The sequence below is a fragment of the Urocitellus parryii genome, chromosome 5, assembly GCF_045843805.1.
Source record: "Urocitellus parryii isolate mUroPar1 chromosome 5, mUroPar1.hap1, whole genome shotgun sequence".
In the NCBI taxonomy this organism is placed as follows: Eukaryota; Metazoa; Chordata; class Mammalia; order Rodentia; family Sciuridae; genus Urocitellus; species Urocitellus parryii.
The window spans coordinates 53,620,832-53,636,876 of record NC_135535.1 but is presented as its reverse complement, the minus strand read 5'-3'; the positions used below and the strand labels follow the sequence as shown (position 1 = coordinate 53,636,876).

Here is a 16,045-nt window from a genome sequence, read left to right as displayed (position 1 = left end):
TTCCCTCCCTCCCTCCCTCCCTCCCTCCCTCCTTCCCTCCCTCCCTCCCTCCTTCCTTCCCTCCTTCCCTCCCTCCCTCCTTCCCTCCTTCCTTCCTTCCTTCCTTTCTTCCTGGTCTTGCTAAGTTTCCCAGGCTGACCTGAAACATGCAGTCCCTGCCTCAACCTCCAGTTGTTCTTCTGTGTAGGAGTGAAGAGAGGTGCTATAAAAACAGTGACTGGTTTCACTTGCAGTTCAAACAGTTACACAAATTTTTCCTCATGAAAGCCATGGTACTTCATGTGTAGCAGATGTGCTGCTTCCTGCAAACTTCCCAATTTGTCATATAATATTAAAAAGTAGCATAATTAAGAGTCTAGATTTAATAAAAATCAATTTTTATTTTTCAACATGATTTTCATCAATGAAATTTTGTTTTCTACTGTGGAAAAGTGAAGAGTATAGCATCACTGTTACTGCTTTGATTGATGTTAATGTGCCATCAGTTTTATCCACCATTGTTTTTGCATTATCAGCACAAATATCCACCCAGTAAAAACTGTCAAGTAATATTTAAATAACATATTGGTATTATAATGAAAATAATTTTAACACAAATACCATGAAAGGGTCTTAAAGAACCCTAGGGTCCAGGTACTATACTTTGAAAATGCTTCCAAAACATCAAAGACATGTTGCAGTTGCCCACACCATTTTCTTAACTTCAGCCCTTTTAAATTTTCCCCTTTGTTATCTTTATAGTCTCCTACTGACCTTCCAGCCTTCATTCTGTTTTTCTTCCTGAGTTATCTTTTCTAGAATGTAAATATGATTTTGTTGATCACCTATTAAAATTTTTCAACAAGTCCCAGCACAATTGGATCAAATCCATTTTCCTTCACAGAACAAAGTGGCCCTTTATTATCATACCTACTTCACTAACTTCTGTTCCTATCACTATATATTGTTTTGCTGGATTTACTGATAATTTCCTAAACACATATTTTCTACGATCTCACATTTGCAAATGCTTTTCTTTCTACTTGTAATATTTCTAGTTCTCACCTGTTCCTTTCACTGAACATCATGTTATACCTACAGAATGTTGTATTAAAATCTGTTATCACATTTATATTGTTTTGTAGGTATTTTACTTATGTGTCAATTTTCCCTGAACTGTCTGTCTCTTTTGTATTCCTAGTTTGAATGAATTCCACAGAAACTCTTATCAAAATACAACTTAATTCTTTTTCTTCTAATATAATCCATAGGTAAAGTCAGTAATGAAGAGTTTTTTTTTTTTTTTAAAAAGCACAGATGGACAGAAAAAGGAGAAAAAGTAAATAAATACACATCTATATGTTCCTCAGCCATTTTAAAAAATTTTTTTATTATATTGATGGACCTTTATTTTATTCATTTATTTATATGTGGTGCTGAAAATCAAACCCAGTGTTTCACATGTGCTACTCAAGTGCTCTACCATTGAGCCACAATCCCAGCCCTCCTCAGCCATTTTTATTAGAAGTAGTAATATATTTTTTATTTCCATATTTCTTACTGATTAATAGAAGGGAACAAACATTTCCATTAATATATGTGTTCCTGAAAAATTGTAATGAATCACATTTTGAAAAATTGACATCCTTAATCCATAACTCTAATCATAGTAGGGTTTTTTCATAGTTAAAAAAAAAAACTCTGAATATGGCAGCAAAAATGCCAAGATATTTCTGTTATTGAAAATAATAGTATTCTAAAATTACTTTTAAGTGTGTTTTCTACATTATTTTCTATTAAAGCTTGGTTGATTGTATTTTTTGTTTTAACTTAAAATAGTAAAATGACATTTTATTAAAGATATTTCTGTCAGAAAGTTGCCTAAAGAGAAGTTTTACTTAAGTAATCCTTTAATACACAGCCTTCACCAAAGAAGGTTTTTTGTTTTGTTTTGGTGGTGCTGGTGATTGAATCCAGGGTATTATGCATATGAGAAAATGAAAGAAATTTTTGACAGATTATATAATATATAAAACTTCAAAAGTTTAATTTTTCTTACATACCATTTATTATATGTAGTACATTTATACACATGCACATGTATTTTTTTTTCTGAATCCAAATTATCTGAGAGTAGATTTTGTAGATTAAACTTTCCTACCCATTGACCATTTCATAGTTCCTTAGTAACTTAATAGAGGAAATAAAATAATTTTTAGAAACTTATCTGTTTGGGCCTCACTAATTTATAATTAGCAATGAATTAGTTAACTGCCTTGAAACCTAATGTTTTAGAGCCCCTGGACTAGATATTGCCTGGTGAATTGAAATTGTGTACAAAATTTCAAAGGAAACTGAATCTTTCAGAGACCTTTAAGTAATTTAATCATTTCTATATAGTAGGTTTGTTGGTTATAAATTATGCCTTTAAAGTGTACTTATTAGTTAAAAGCCAGAGTGATTTTGGGCAAATTTTACTACTTAGGTTTGATTGAAACTCTCTCTGCTCTTAGGTCCGCCTTGCCTTAAAATTTTTAAGAATTGGTAATATTCTCTGTTCTCTGTCAGTGTATATATAACTAGAATGCCAGTGGTACCTACTGAGAAACAAAAGTGGAAAATTTTTCATTCCATTAATTTATGGAAAGTGATTATAAAATGTTAATAATTGTTACCTTAACTCTGAAATGGGTATCTGTACAGTTAGTAAATTTATAGGAATAATAACAAGGTGTATATTTAATTTGAAAATAGCTCCCTTTTTATTATATATGAAAAGGACAAATATAGTACAAGTTAAAAACCAAAGGATATATAGTGATTTTGCTCATAAATCTGTTTTCCAGCATTCATTTACTACAAACATTGTCATCTGTTAGTTCTTTTCTTTATTTCATAATTATTTTCAAAATTCTTCATTTTTTATCTAATTTAACATTTTCATATTTTTAAAGGTCCCCAGGTGCATCCAATTTTTCAACTTTACCAAAGATCTCTCCTTCATCTCTATCAAATAATTATAACAACATCAACAACAGAAAGTAAGCACTAAATCTTAAAAACTCTTTGTTTAATTGATCGCCCTATTTTGGTTGCAAAAAAAATCTCTTGTATCTAAAATTTAGGATAAAAGCTTAATGCATTAAACTGGTTTTCTTTTAAATTACTGGTCAGTTCTTCCATGAGTAATTTCCTAAGAAAGCAAGCACATTTATAAACTATTTCTTGATTTAATATGAATACTATAATAGTTAACTGAAAGAAATGAAACATTTTTGGAATTTTATATTCTAAATATTATTGAAATATATAGAAATTTGTTATAACTCATTTTTGTAGGACAGATATCAACTTCAGGTGTCATTTTGGAACTAGATGTATAATAACCTAAAATATAATATTTTTAAAGTGTTTATCAGTGCTTCTCAGCTGGAAAGCACACACAAATTTTTATGTTTATGAAAAAGACAATTACATTTTCTTAAAAAGAGGTTTAGAAAAACAATCCCTCCCCCCCACAATTAGTACAATGTGGAATCTTGGAATTTAGAGAAGTTATGTGAAAGATGTGCTGTATTGCTATAATAAAAAAGGTTGAAAGTCATCTGAGCTTTAACTATAATACCTGACTATGGGTGTATTACTTTGAAAATTGTCATATCTATTTTATTGGAAAAAGTAAAAAGAAAACCTCATCATTTGTAGTTAGCCCAATCAATTTACTAAAAGAACTTTGGTCCAGAGATGAATATTTTCCTTTTATTTCATGGATCTGTGTGTGTGCGTTGTGGTTTATGTATTAGGTTAACAGTTTAGATAAATATTTTGACTATTTGTCCAGTTCATAAATGGCATCTGATAATTCTTATCAATAAATTCAAAAAGACTAACTTGTGAAATAATCTTTGAAATAACACCAGTAATTAAATTCATAAATTAAATTTTCCCTTAAGATTAATATCTTTAGTGGGGGACTTGGTATCTGGATTATAAATAGATGACAATAATTAAAATAATTTTAGAAAGAAAAAATGACAAAGGATTAATTTTACGTATCACAACAACATGTTATAATGATATAAAAATTTAGTACTGACCAAAAATACACATACAGATTGATGGATTCAGACAATCCAGAAGCATATCTTCTTATGTAAAAGAAGTTAATGTGATCAGAAAGCATTCTAGACTAATGACGAATGGGTCAGATTATCCAGGAAATTTCATTGAGAAATTGGATAACTCTTTTGTCTTTTAGAACTTTAAATAGAAGATAATTACCAGGCATATAAAAAGGGGGAAGTAAATGGAAAAAAAATACTATTACAAGTGAATTTTTTAAAAGAATAAATATCAAGCTCTAGAAAATAAGAAAAATGGACAAACAATATAAATGTGTAATAAAATAAAGGAATTAAACGTAAGATAAACATTTTAAACGTCATATTTATCACCAATTAGAGTTTTGTAAATTAAAACCATAAAAAAAACTTTGTTTACTTTCTCCTGCCTCAGTCACATTGAGAAACTTAAACACAATCATATTCATTCTTATAAGATTCTCTTTCATGGTTGGAATATTAGTACAGCTTTTCTAGAAGATAGTATTTACATCTTTATATCAGTAATTCATAAAGATACATATGTTTTGTGTATTAGCATTACACTACAATACTGAAAACACCATGAATATCCAAAGTTAAAGTGTAACACTTTCTTTTCTATTTAAAATTATATATCCACAGGCAAAAAGGATGAAACAGTATTATGCTGTAATTGTTTGTATTTTATGTAATATCTTTTAATTCATCAAAAGCAATTCCTGTATGAGATAAAGTCTTACTTGTGGTCCTACCAATTGTAAATCACTCCCACATTTGTTGTAAAAGAATTTATTTACAGGTATAACATGTATTTATGGTCATTCTTTGGAGAGCTTTTTAACATTGTTTGTATACTGCATTGAATATAGACTGTTTTGATTGGAATCTGTGTGTTTCTGTTTTTATCTTATTTCCTCCCCTACATAATAAAAATGGTAGTACAATCTTATGTCAAAACCTCTGACTACAAGAGTTTTAAACCAGGTTTAATGATTTTATTCCTATGACTAGATTTTATTTTTAGCTAACTAAATTCAAGACAGTAAAACAATCTTTTGTATTAGGAAATTTTAATAGTGAAAACCTACTGAGAATCCACATTCTGTGCTTATTTTTGAATTTAAAAGTAAATTTTATTTATGTATTACCTTTCTTAGGCACAGAACTTAAGCATTCATAGAATGGAAGGGAGTTTTTGTTGTTTTTACCTTTAAAACTCTGAACAAAAAGTTATTTTATATGAAAGTCTATTTCTTATATTTCCATTCTACTTGTGGAAGTTTAAAGCTTCAAATGGAAATAGCATAGTTTCTCTGAAAGTATGTTAATAGATAATGAATGGCCTTTTTAAATTAAGTGCATTCTTGAAAACTCATGTATGTGGAAATATTCTATAAGTATAAATTATATAGTAAAATCAATAGTTATAAGCTTATATGAAATATATTTACAAGTTCAAGACTTGAACTATCCTGTACTTATACATTATTAAGATATAAAACTTTCATTTCCAGAAATAAGAATATTATAAAGATAATACCATATGCTTGGAATTATTTAAAGTTAAAAAAGTTTTTATTAAAACTAATACTGTGAAGAGTCCATTGGTGAAGTACAGTTTGTTTACTGTATGTAATTTTATCTGTAGGTCCATAGTTGTCTCAATTATAATTTATGTGCATTTTTTAATGTCTGTCAAATTGTTTCTCTGGTTATAGGTTTATCACCTGCATAGTTCTCTCCTGCTATATTTGAGTTGATATATTACTAGCACTTTCTTAAAAATGTTTTAATGTATTTGTTTTCTGGACTATGGCATTCCACATGAGAACACATTTCTGTTTTTCTAAATTTATTTAAATCTCTCATTTGAAATAGAAATGATTCCCTGTATAATATTAATGCATAAACAGGAACTGTGGATTTGGAGACAGAAGAGTTAACCATATGACTCTTGACAAGTTCCTTAGCTGAGACAATTGTTTCATTAACTACAAAGTGAGCATAATTATGGTTGTTAGTATTAAAATATATATGATGTCAAGATAAGTTTTGATTTTATAAAAATCTGTTGCATTTTTAATTTATCTTCATTAAAGAGGATAGATTTATAATATAGAATTAATCTAGCATTGTATTAAAATTCCCATATACTTCTGTAAATTTATTTTTGCAAAGTAGCATAAGCTTAAAAGATGATAACTAGTTGTTTTTTTTTTTTAATGAAATAATTAGCAGATGTGGTCATAAAAGACTTCCATTGAGGCTTTCTTTAGGACCTAGGTTCCATGTATTGTTTTTGAAGTATTGTAGACAACTTCTAGTTTTGCTATTTTCCATGATGAACTTTAATATATAATTTAAAGTGCACATAACATATGAAATACAAGTGATGAATCAATAATATTTAAGTATTTTAAATTGATTGATTTTCATTATTATCATTGAGTATCTAAACTATTGCAGTCTTTGGGCAAGTTTTATACTTACCCTGTCATTTAAAACAAAGGCATAGATACCCTTTAAAGAGTCAGAAATCTGAATATATACTTTTGGAATGAGCATGTAAATGTGTTTTTAATGTTTCCATGGGAAGGCGGGTAGGCATGAGCCTGTGTTAGGGCATTCTTCCCTATGTGCTCTAGCTACTTACATCTTACTATAATTTTACCATCAGACCCATATAGATGCATATTATTTTTTTCTTCTCTATAATGTGTACAATGTACAGAAAATGCAGTTCTTAGACTATTTAAGTACACAAAAGACTTGATTTTTTAAGTTTAAAACAAATTTCTACAAATCTGAATTTGAATTGATCAAGGTTGCATTTCTTTGGGCACTGCTCTTTTGTAAGGTGGATTGTTTTGAGAGTTGGGTCTGTCTTTTTGTTTAGAGAAAGGAGCTTTTTCTGAAAAAATGCATAATGTTAATGTGTGTGATTTGGGATTGATTTGGTTTTATATTGTGTTTTACTAGTTCAGTTTGGAGGGGTATGTTTACATTTACTAAAGCCTTTGTTAAATATGCAATAGTATAGTTCACTTAAATTATAATAATCTAGGGATAGTATAGTGTATAAAATAATAAAATGAATTATTTTAAATTATAAAAAATTATATTGTTTTAAAATAATACCAGGAATAAATTATAGCCAGAGGAGATAAGTGGAGTTACTGATTCATCACATTTATTTGTAAACTGTATTTTATTTACACCATTATTTGCTTTTAGCACATGACCTTGATTCTCATTCAGGTTTGTTCTAATGAGTAAAAAGTAATGATTGAAAGTATGCTTTTCTGAATTATGTCCAAACTATCCATCATAAATATTTTATAAGATAAGTAAGCTATTAAAAATTAAGGGAGAATTCATTCTTTTCCACAAAATTTATTTTTTATTACGTGTAGAAAAAAGGAACCATTTAACTTATTTATGGACTTCTTAATTTTTTCAAAAATTATCCTCATTTTTCTTAATTTTTGATAATAGCTTTTTTAAGATTAACATTTATTACACTGTGAGTACAAATTATCCTGAGTTAATATTTATCTAGTTAAATAACCTGTATTATTCTACCAAGCTAAGAAAAACACAAGGTAAATAATATAGGAATGTACTTGCTTAGAATCACTTTTTGCATTCCTGATCACCTAGACTTTTTTCTGCATTTGAATACTAGATTTTGCTGGTCTAGCATAGAATTTATAAATAGAATCTTCAGTGCATTAGAACAGTGATGTCACAGTGGCCTTGGAAATCTCTGCTCTCACCTGTAACTAAAGCACAACTCTTCCTATTTCTACTGTTCTCACTCTACTGGATGCAAAAGGATGCAAAAGGAACATAAATGAGATGATTTATTGCTGCGGGTGGTGTTTAAAATCTGAATGTTTTAAATTTGATGGAGCAATGAAGAATGGAGCAAGCTGTGATGCTGCTCCTGTTAATCAATGGTAGAAAGATATAATAGTGGTTTGTATTGGTTGGTGTGGTATTTGATTGCAGTAATTTTGTTGATTGGATAAAGAGTACATTAATTTAGAGGGGTTAATTGATTTGAGAATCATGTCTTTAAAAGTACCTGAATTGTGTTTCTTAAAAGAAATGTAATAACTAACCATCTCAAAAATAAAATGAAGTATTCTGTTCATTACAACTATATTGTAATGTAATTGGCTGCATTTTAAATTTTTTTCTTTCTTCCAGTGTGAAAAACTCAAATTATTGTCTCCCATCATATACTGCTTATAAGAACTATGATTATTCAGAACCTGGAAGAAACAATGAACAGCCGGGCCTTTGTGGCCTAAGTAACTTGGGAAATACATGTTTCATGAACTCAGCTATTCAGGTAGGTCTTGTCAAACAATGTGAAATTCGTGTCTCGTGGAATTTATTGATATAAAAATAATAGATGGGTTTTTCATATCAGAACATGAGTATTAGATGTATTTGGGGAATTTATGTACACACATTGACTCATTCATTATACTACTAGTGGTAGAATATTATTTTCTTGTTCCTCAATTAGGTAGCATATGATTGACCATTTTGTAGAGTAGATTAAATAGTACTTCATGTAAAATTGTGGTTCTTAACAGAAAGCTTAGGCTCTCTAAGGAAAAAAGTAAGCTAGTGAGATCTCTGTCTTCAGTAGAAGTCTATTGCTTTTTTTTTTCCCTTGTCACCTCCTGTCCCTGCCCTTAACCTTAATGGGAAATTTTCAAAATGGGAAATTTTTGTGGACCTTTTCTATACATATTTTAACAAATCACTTTGCCTTCAATATCTTTTAATTTGGGGATGTATGAAATGACTGCCTTTATCCCCACCCCACCCCATTTTCATGGCACTTCCCTTTTCTTTCTATTCTATACCGCCTTCTGACTTAATTTGTTAAATTTGTACTTTGATTCTAAAGTAATAAAAGATGTATTTTAATATCACTGTCACTGTGTGTAAAATTAGAGATAGTGTTATTTCATTCCCCTTTTACAGATAAAATTCTGTGTTTAAAAAAGCCTAGGATAATGGAAAACTGACTATTCTTCATATTTGAATTTTCACCTTTTTTTTGTAAATCTTTTTGGTGAATTCTGAATTTTTAGTTTTAAGTCTGAATATTTTGTTCAACTCACATTTTAATATTGAATCTCCACTACATAAGAATTAACCTTCAAATATGTAGATAACATGTAGATCAAGAATTGATGACATTATAACACATCTTTAAGTGAATTATTTTGTACATTGTCATTAATCCAGTTGTCTCCTAAATTAACCATTGTCTTTATAGCATTCTTGGAAAATTAAAATTTAACTGGGGTAACTGTAGGCCAGGAGTAACCTTTTAGAAACTTGGGAGAAGGGGGAGACCTAATTAGTAATTTTCTGATTTCATTGTATAGAATTGAGCCACTCACAAAATAGCATATCTGTTTAAGTGGATATAATATAGATTAATAAATTCTTCTTTAAATCTTCTTTGAATGAGTAATACTGTTCATTCCTTAATGTGAATTAGTTTATTTAAAATTATTTTTCTAGTATTCCTGTTCTAGCTAAACAAAATAAGTTTTTTTGTTTGTTTTTTCTGGAAGTTAAGAAGGGGGAACTCATCTGAGAAGACCACGCTAAAATTATTATTATCCTGATAGCTCTTTAGATAACAAAAGTAAAATACTGAGTACTAAACTTTCAGAGAAAGGGACAGAACAGGCTTATTATAATTTGGTTTGTGTTTGGACTACCCTCCCTTGCCATAAAAATCCTTTCATTATAATCTCTGGAAAATATTTTATACAAAATGTGGTTGCACCAGTACCAGAAAAGCTTCTTTTAGGGTCCCAAAGTCATGTAATTTTTATATAACTCTTTACTCTCACAATAGCAAAATTACTTTGACTCCTGAGGCTTGATATTAGTTTGATGTTTTGTTTTGATAGTCTGGTATAGAAAATCGATCTCAGTGCTTTTTCATAAAGATTAAGAAAATATTTTTACAACATAGACAATAGAAATTTGAGTCTATCAGAAGAGAACCAGAGTGTTCAAGCTAATCATTCATGGAGGGTCTGGCCAGCCTTCAAATTAAATTCCTTATAAGGCAATAATGCTCTCTAGTTTCCTGTGCCTTTAACATAGTCTGTTTAGTTAATTTCCATATGATTAACTGCAGTTTTTCAAAATGGGTATTAAAATTAAATCATCTAACCAAGCAAGTGAGCTAGATTTAGCATTTGAATAGCTTCCTTATATGCTGTGTTTAAGGTGTAAGAAACTTCATTTTATTCATTTTTGCTTCTGTTCAAAGCTATTTTATTACAATAAATTTGCAGATCTACCACTTACCCTGTCAATATTTTTCACCATCCTGTCTTCCATTTTAATTGAGACATAGACACAAGAGTGATGTTTGTAATTTTTATGATAGTAATCATAAAGATTTTTTATGAAAATTTAAGCACTCATTATTTTAAGCAGTGGATATTATTTCATGTCTATCTTTTGGAAACTGTACTTTCTCTAAAATAAAATTCTGCAGACAAGTCAGAGAAGAAAAAAGTGACTTTTGTTTTGCTGCTTTTGACTTTTAATACAAATTTTGAGAATTAGGAAAGCTAGGACTTTAGTTTTGTTTTCTTTAAAATGCTATGGTTTTAAATTGATTTAAACATCAGCTCTCAAGCTGAAAATTCATTGTAAAAGGAAATACAAAATAATGCCTCTGCTTCACAAACATCCATGTTCATAGGTCCATAGATGAGAAGACTAAGAGATAACTAATAAAATAGATTTTATCAATAATTGTTTTCAAATACTGTTACTCAATTATGCTTTTTCCAAGTTTTCTTGTAATTTCTTTAAAATTGAAGACATTCATGAGCTTCTGAAAATAGTATGAAATAACATTTCTACTGATAGTGTATTTTAATATAACCACTTAAAATAATTCAGTGAACCTAAAAAGTGTGAGTGGTCACTTTAGTACATCAGCTGGTCTGATATATCTACAAAAAATGGTATGTGTGAATAGCATACCAATTTTGTATGTGTTTGAGAATGAGTGATGCTTAGTCCATTAGTCGCTTTGAGATAGTGAAATCTTTTAGTCACCCATGACTGAAAACTAAGCTAAATGTCATGTAACATAATTGTTATTATTTAATTATATCAGTACTCAGTATTTCTCTGATGTAATAATGGTATGAATATTAACTTTTTTTAGTGGATAAAGTATTGCCATGTAGTTTCAGTTTATTAAATTAACATTTATTTAACATCAAATATGTGAAATTTTTTTGGACTTGTATCCTGACCTTTATGAATGTTATAATCTGGACATTGGGTGACTTTTAAACGTTTTTGCTTTATAGCATCAAAACCTTTCTTTAACTTAAAGTTTAATTGTATCCCCAATATTTAAGCAGTGGTAGTAGTGAAATTGCTTTGGTTGGGTGGAGTTCCCACAACCCCATCTGCTTATCTTTATTTTCCTTAATTTAATGGCCCCAGAAACATTCTCATGGAATCCCAGGACTCGAGGGACAGTTTGAAAACCAAAGTCTAGCTTTAAAAAATGAACAGAAAAACCACATAAAAAAATTACAAGTTAGAGCAGTCCTAAGGAGTTATATACCGGGATTGAAAACATGGATGTCCTGCTTATTAACTGTGTTGCCCTAGACAAGTTATTCCCCAACTCATTTTTGTCTTCAAATGATAAGAAAATAATAGTATCCATATTTTAGGAGTTTTGCAAGTGTTTAAGTGAGTTGATAAATATAAAACTCATAGAATAGTGATTAGGTTGATACTATTTTTGTGTTAGTCTTTTTTTTTTTTAATTAAAAGAGTTAACCAGAATGACTCCTGAAATATTCTGTCTTCCATGGCCCCAACATTTGTTTTCCTTTCTTAATAATCTCTTATTCCATTTTGACTAGACCTTGTGAATGAGAAAAAAAGGAACTTGATGTATTTTTTTTTTTTCCCACTTAGTGTTGCTGCATTCATGGTTATTTATCATCTGCTCCATTTCTGAGCTATGATAGGTTAGGTTTCCATAGGCAAACTGATAGACAAAGAATACAATAAAGTATAACTGTTTATTTATATGCAGTCTTCAGGGTGCTCCAAAATTCAAAATTCTTCAGTTCAGGTTATCCCGGAACTCAGCCTCTTGAGTAGTTACCACCATGTCCTGGAGGTACAAATAATATATTTGAAAAATAGTTTTCTAGTGCCCCAAATCTATTACTTCATCTAAAGAATGTCCAGTTTTACAGTTTGCATTTTTGGAGGTAATTTGAATTAGTGTTAGTTCGGTAGATTCAGGAGCACTCCAACCCTTGTCTTTTTCATTGTCAAGGCCTACCTAGGAGGCTCATGATTGGCTTCCTGGAAGAAGCAGCTCTTCAGATGGATTTGAAGCAAGGGAATGATATGGTCTTTTCCACTGGAAAGCAGCACAGCGTAAGATGGTTGTTTTAAAACTCTTTACTTGACAGGGCCCCTTAAATAGATTGTAGGAAGTCATTGAGAAAAATGAAACTAATCAAGGACTTGTTTATTATTCTTGTCATAAAATAGAAAATGAATCGAGATTCCAAGCATTTTAAAAGTTATCTTTTTTTCTGTGATTTGTTGAGTTAGAAAAAAATTTATTAAGTTTTAGAGAATGCAACACTAGGTCTTTATTACATAGTAAAACTTAAAAAGTCCTTACTACAACTGTCATTTCTATGTTATACTACTTCATAGCTTGAATATGATTAAATATAACACTACCCTACTCTTATCTTGAGAACTTCTTTTTGCACTTATTGGAACACAAATTCTCAGAAGTCCACTTAAACAAATTAGCAACCTTATGTTAAAATACATATATATAGTTTCCATCAAAAAAAAAAAACTTTACCCTCTGAGTTATATGACAGTTTTTTTTTTTTTTTTAAGTTGAGGATCTTCTAGAGAATAATTTCTTTTGATAAACTGAGAATGTGGCTAACTAAAACTTCAAACTGTTTCTTTCCAGGCCAAGTGTTTAGTCTAATCCAGGATATTGTTTGAATTTCTTCCATGTTATGTGCCAAATCTTGCATAGCAAACTATCGTTTTAAAAAATGTTAATCAGGCTAAGAATATACTGGTAAAGCACTTGCCCTGCACCAATCCCTGAGTTCTTTCCCCAGCGCTACCAAAAATTTAAAAAAAGTGTTTCTGTGTGTATACACACGCACAGATATATTAAAAAATCTATTCAGTCATCTATCAGATGGAAAATCAAGTCTTCTTTCAATTTTTACAAAAGCAAAAAAAAAGAAAAAAAGTGGAGGGACAATCTTGCATTAGAGCCATTCGCTTTCTCAACATGGACACCAAAGAAGTATCCCTTCCATTTAGAAAGAAAGAAGTGGGTGACGAAGGAGAACCTGTATTCTCAGGCAGATTATTTTAGGAAAGAATTTGTATAGTATAGTTCTGTAGGAATTTAATATTTACAACTAGGAGAGAAATGGTAACTCTAAAAGAATGCCTTTGTAGTTACGTAACTTGGTTATTAGGGATTTCTTCTCATGAAAACATGCCTTTCTTAAATGTGGGAAGGAAATCTGATTTATCTGCTCTTCACCTTCTCATTTAATAAGTAGATCTCTCTAGGACTAATGCTTTTATTTTTCAATTAATACAGACTTTTAAGTATTTTTTCTGTCCCTCATTCTATGACAGGAAAATGACATGAGTGTAGATCACAGAGAAATAAGTTGTTTTAAGGATTTATAAATAATTGCATCTGATTCTAACATACAAAATGGTTTTATATTACTCTGGCTAAAAAAAAAGCCAACACCAAATAATAATATAGCTGGCCTTCCCTGGATTCAATCAACTGCAAATAGAAAAGAAAATTTTTTTAACACATCTATACCTAACTTATATAGACTTTTTTCCTTTCACTATTCCCTAAATATAGTATAACAACTATTTATATGGCATTTATGTTATATTAGGTATTATAAGTAATCTAGACATGATTTAGAATATATAAGAGAATGTGCATAGGTTATATGCAAATACAGCACCATTTTATGAGACTTGAGCATCTGCAATTTTGATATCCATAAATATCAAGAGATGAGTATATACTGATTAGATAGTATTATAGTGATCACATCTTACAATACACATCTTGTATTGATTGTGATAATTATTATTTTAGTAAAACATAAGGAAAAACCTAAGAAACGTCAGTCAGTGATCTATAGTGAGAGCTCAGTATTTACCTCCCCACCACAAGAAAAGAAAGGAAAACTGGTTCCAGTTTTACTTCTGTTACTTAAATCACACAGCTCATTTTCTTAATTAAAATAATACATCCTCATTTACTAAATGTATATTAATATCATTCAATACTTTTTTGATTGGAAGATTCTAAAGTGTTTCGGTTTTATATTCTAAATTATAAATTGGTATGATTGAATGGTCACTAGAAAATTTAGGAGATTGGACTGAAATATTCTTGAAAGAATGAAAGTCATGCCAGATCTCTCTTGGGGCTTGTTTTGATGTCCATTGCTTATTTCTTTTAAAAGTATACTTTTATTAAATTGTAGCCAGTCAAAACTGTGCTTATTAAAGGCTCTTTTCTACTGAATTTTGTTTCTTTTAAGACAGTTGATCTTGAGATCATCTTTCTGTTTTAGTTTATAAGTAGAAATAGTTTTATGATTATGCTTTTTTTAACATGATCAACTTTCTAGGTGTCATTGTCACTTTCATAGTAAATGGATTCTTTAGTATTCTGTTAAGAAACATTACAAAATATTATTAATCACTTTTTTTTACAGTGATTTATAAACAAAACTATTTGGGACAAGAAAGGGTTAATGGTTGCTGAAACCATTGTAAATGGTAATATCTAAATTACTAGCTATAATACCCTTATTAAAACATGTAGCCCAGTGTTGAAGTTGTAGTCTCTGATAATAGCAGTATCCTTTTTTGCATAGTACAAGTTGTTTTTCATATCATGTTTAGTTTTTTAACTTTCTCTTTTCAGAGATCTGGGATTTAGGGCCTAAGCATGCCTATTTCACTAATAAAGAAATTGGGGCAAGGAATGTTCAAGTGACTTTCCAGTTACTAAGATAACTTAATAAATTGAAATTGAGTTGTTATTCAGAACATTCTGAGACAATGTATTTTTTTCAAATTATGCTAATCAACTATTAAGAAATACTTTAAATTCATTTTATTTTATGGTGGTAAAATATACAAAAAAATTTACCATTTGAACCATTTTAAATGTATAGTTTAGTATATTCACATTGTTATACAACCATTAAAAATAAGTTTTTTAGTTGTTTTTGTTGTGCTAGGAATTGAACCCAGAGCCTTGTGCATGTAGGCAAGTGCTCTACTGCTAGGTTATATCCCCAGCACTTGTTTAAAAATGCTTTTGAGGCCGGGCATGGTGGCACACACCTATAATCCCAGTGGCTCTGGAGGCTGAGGCAGGAAGATTGCAAATTCAAAGCCAGTCTCAGCAAGGGTGAGGCACTAAGCAACTCAGACCCTGCCTCTAAATAAAATACAAAATAGGGCTGGGGTTGTGGCTCAGTAATTAACTACCCCTGAGTTCAATCCCTGGCACCCTCTGCCACCAAAAAAAAAAAAAAAAAAAAAAAAAGCTTTTGAGGTGAGGATTAAACCCAATAGAATAGTGTTTGCCTGACTTACATGAGACCCTGGGTTCAATACCTAGGACCACCAAATAATTTTTAAAACCACCCCCCAAAAAAGTTTTTATATTTATGCCAAGAGAATGGTCTCTATATTTCATGATACTCCCATAAAATAGCATTATTGTTTGGTTACAGCTCATGAATTCCCTTAAGAAGTTATACAAACATTTATTTAATGGTAATAATGTTCAAAATATAGTTCAAGTACTC

General features: G+C 30.0%; 1 protein-coding gene across 7 annotated transcripts in view; it reads left to right on the top strand.

Annotated features, from left to right (window-relative positions):
- The window catches only part of Usp15 (ubiquitin specific peptidase 15), a 114,182-nt gene that overhangs the window by 61,795 nt on the left and 36,342 nt on the right, over nucleotides 1-16,045 (top strand). For 4 of the 7 annotated variants that reach the window (XR_003301159.2, XM_026392948.2, XM_026392950.2 and 1 more), the window contains 2 exons: nucleotides 2,934-3,020; nucleotides 8,295-8,439. Coding sequence is in view for 4 of the 7 variants with exons in the window: in XM_026392948.2 (XP_026248733.1) it covers nucleotides 2,934-3,020; nucleotides 8,295-8,439 (232 nt within the window). In the remaining 3 variants the exon portion in view is untranslated. Of the gene's footprint in view, nucleotides 1-2,933; nucleotides 3,021-8,294; nucleotides 8,440-12,459; nucleotides 12,564-16,045 lie in introns of all 7 variants that reach the window. The other 3 variants (XR_013343671.1, XR_013343670.1, XM_026392949.2) reach the window with 2 other exon arrangements.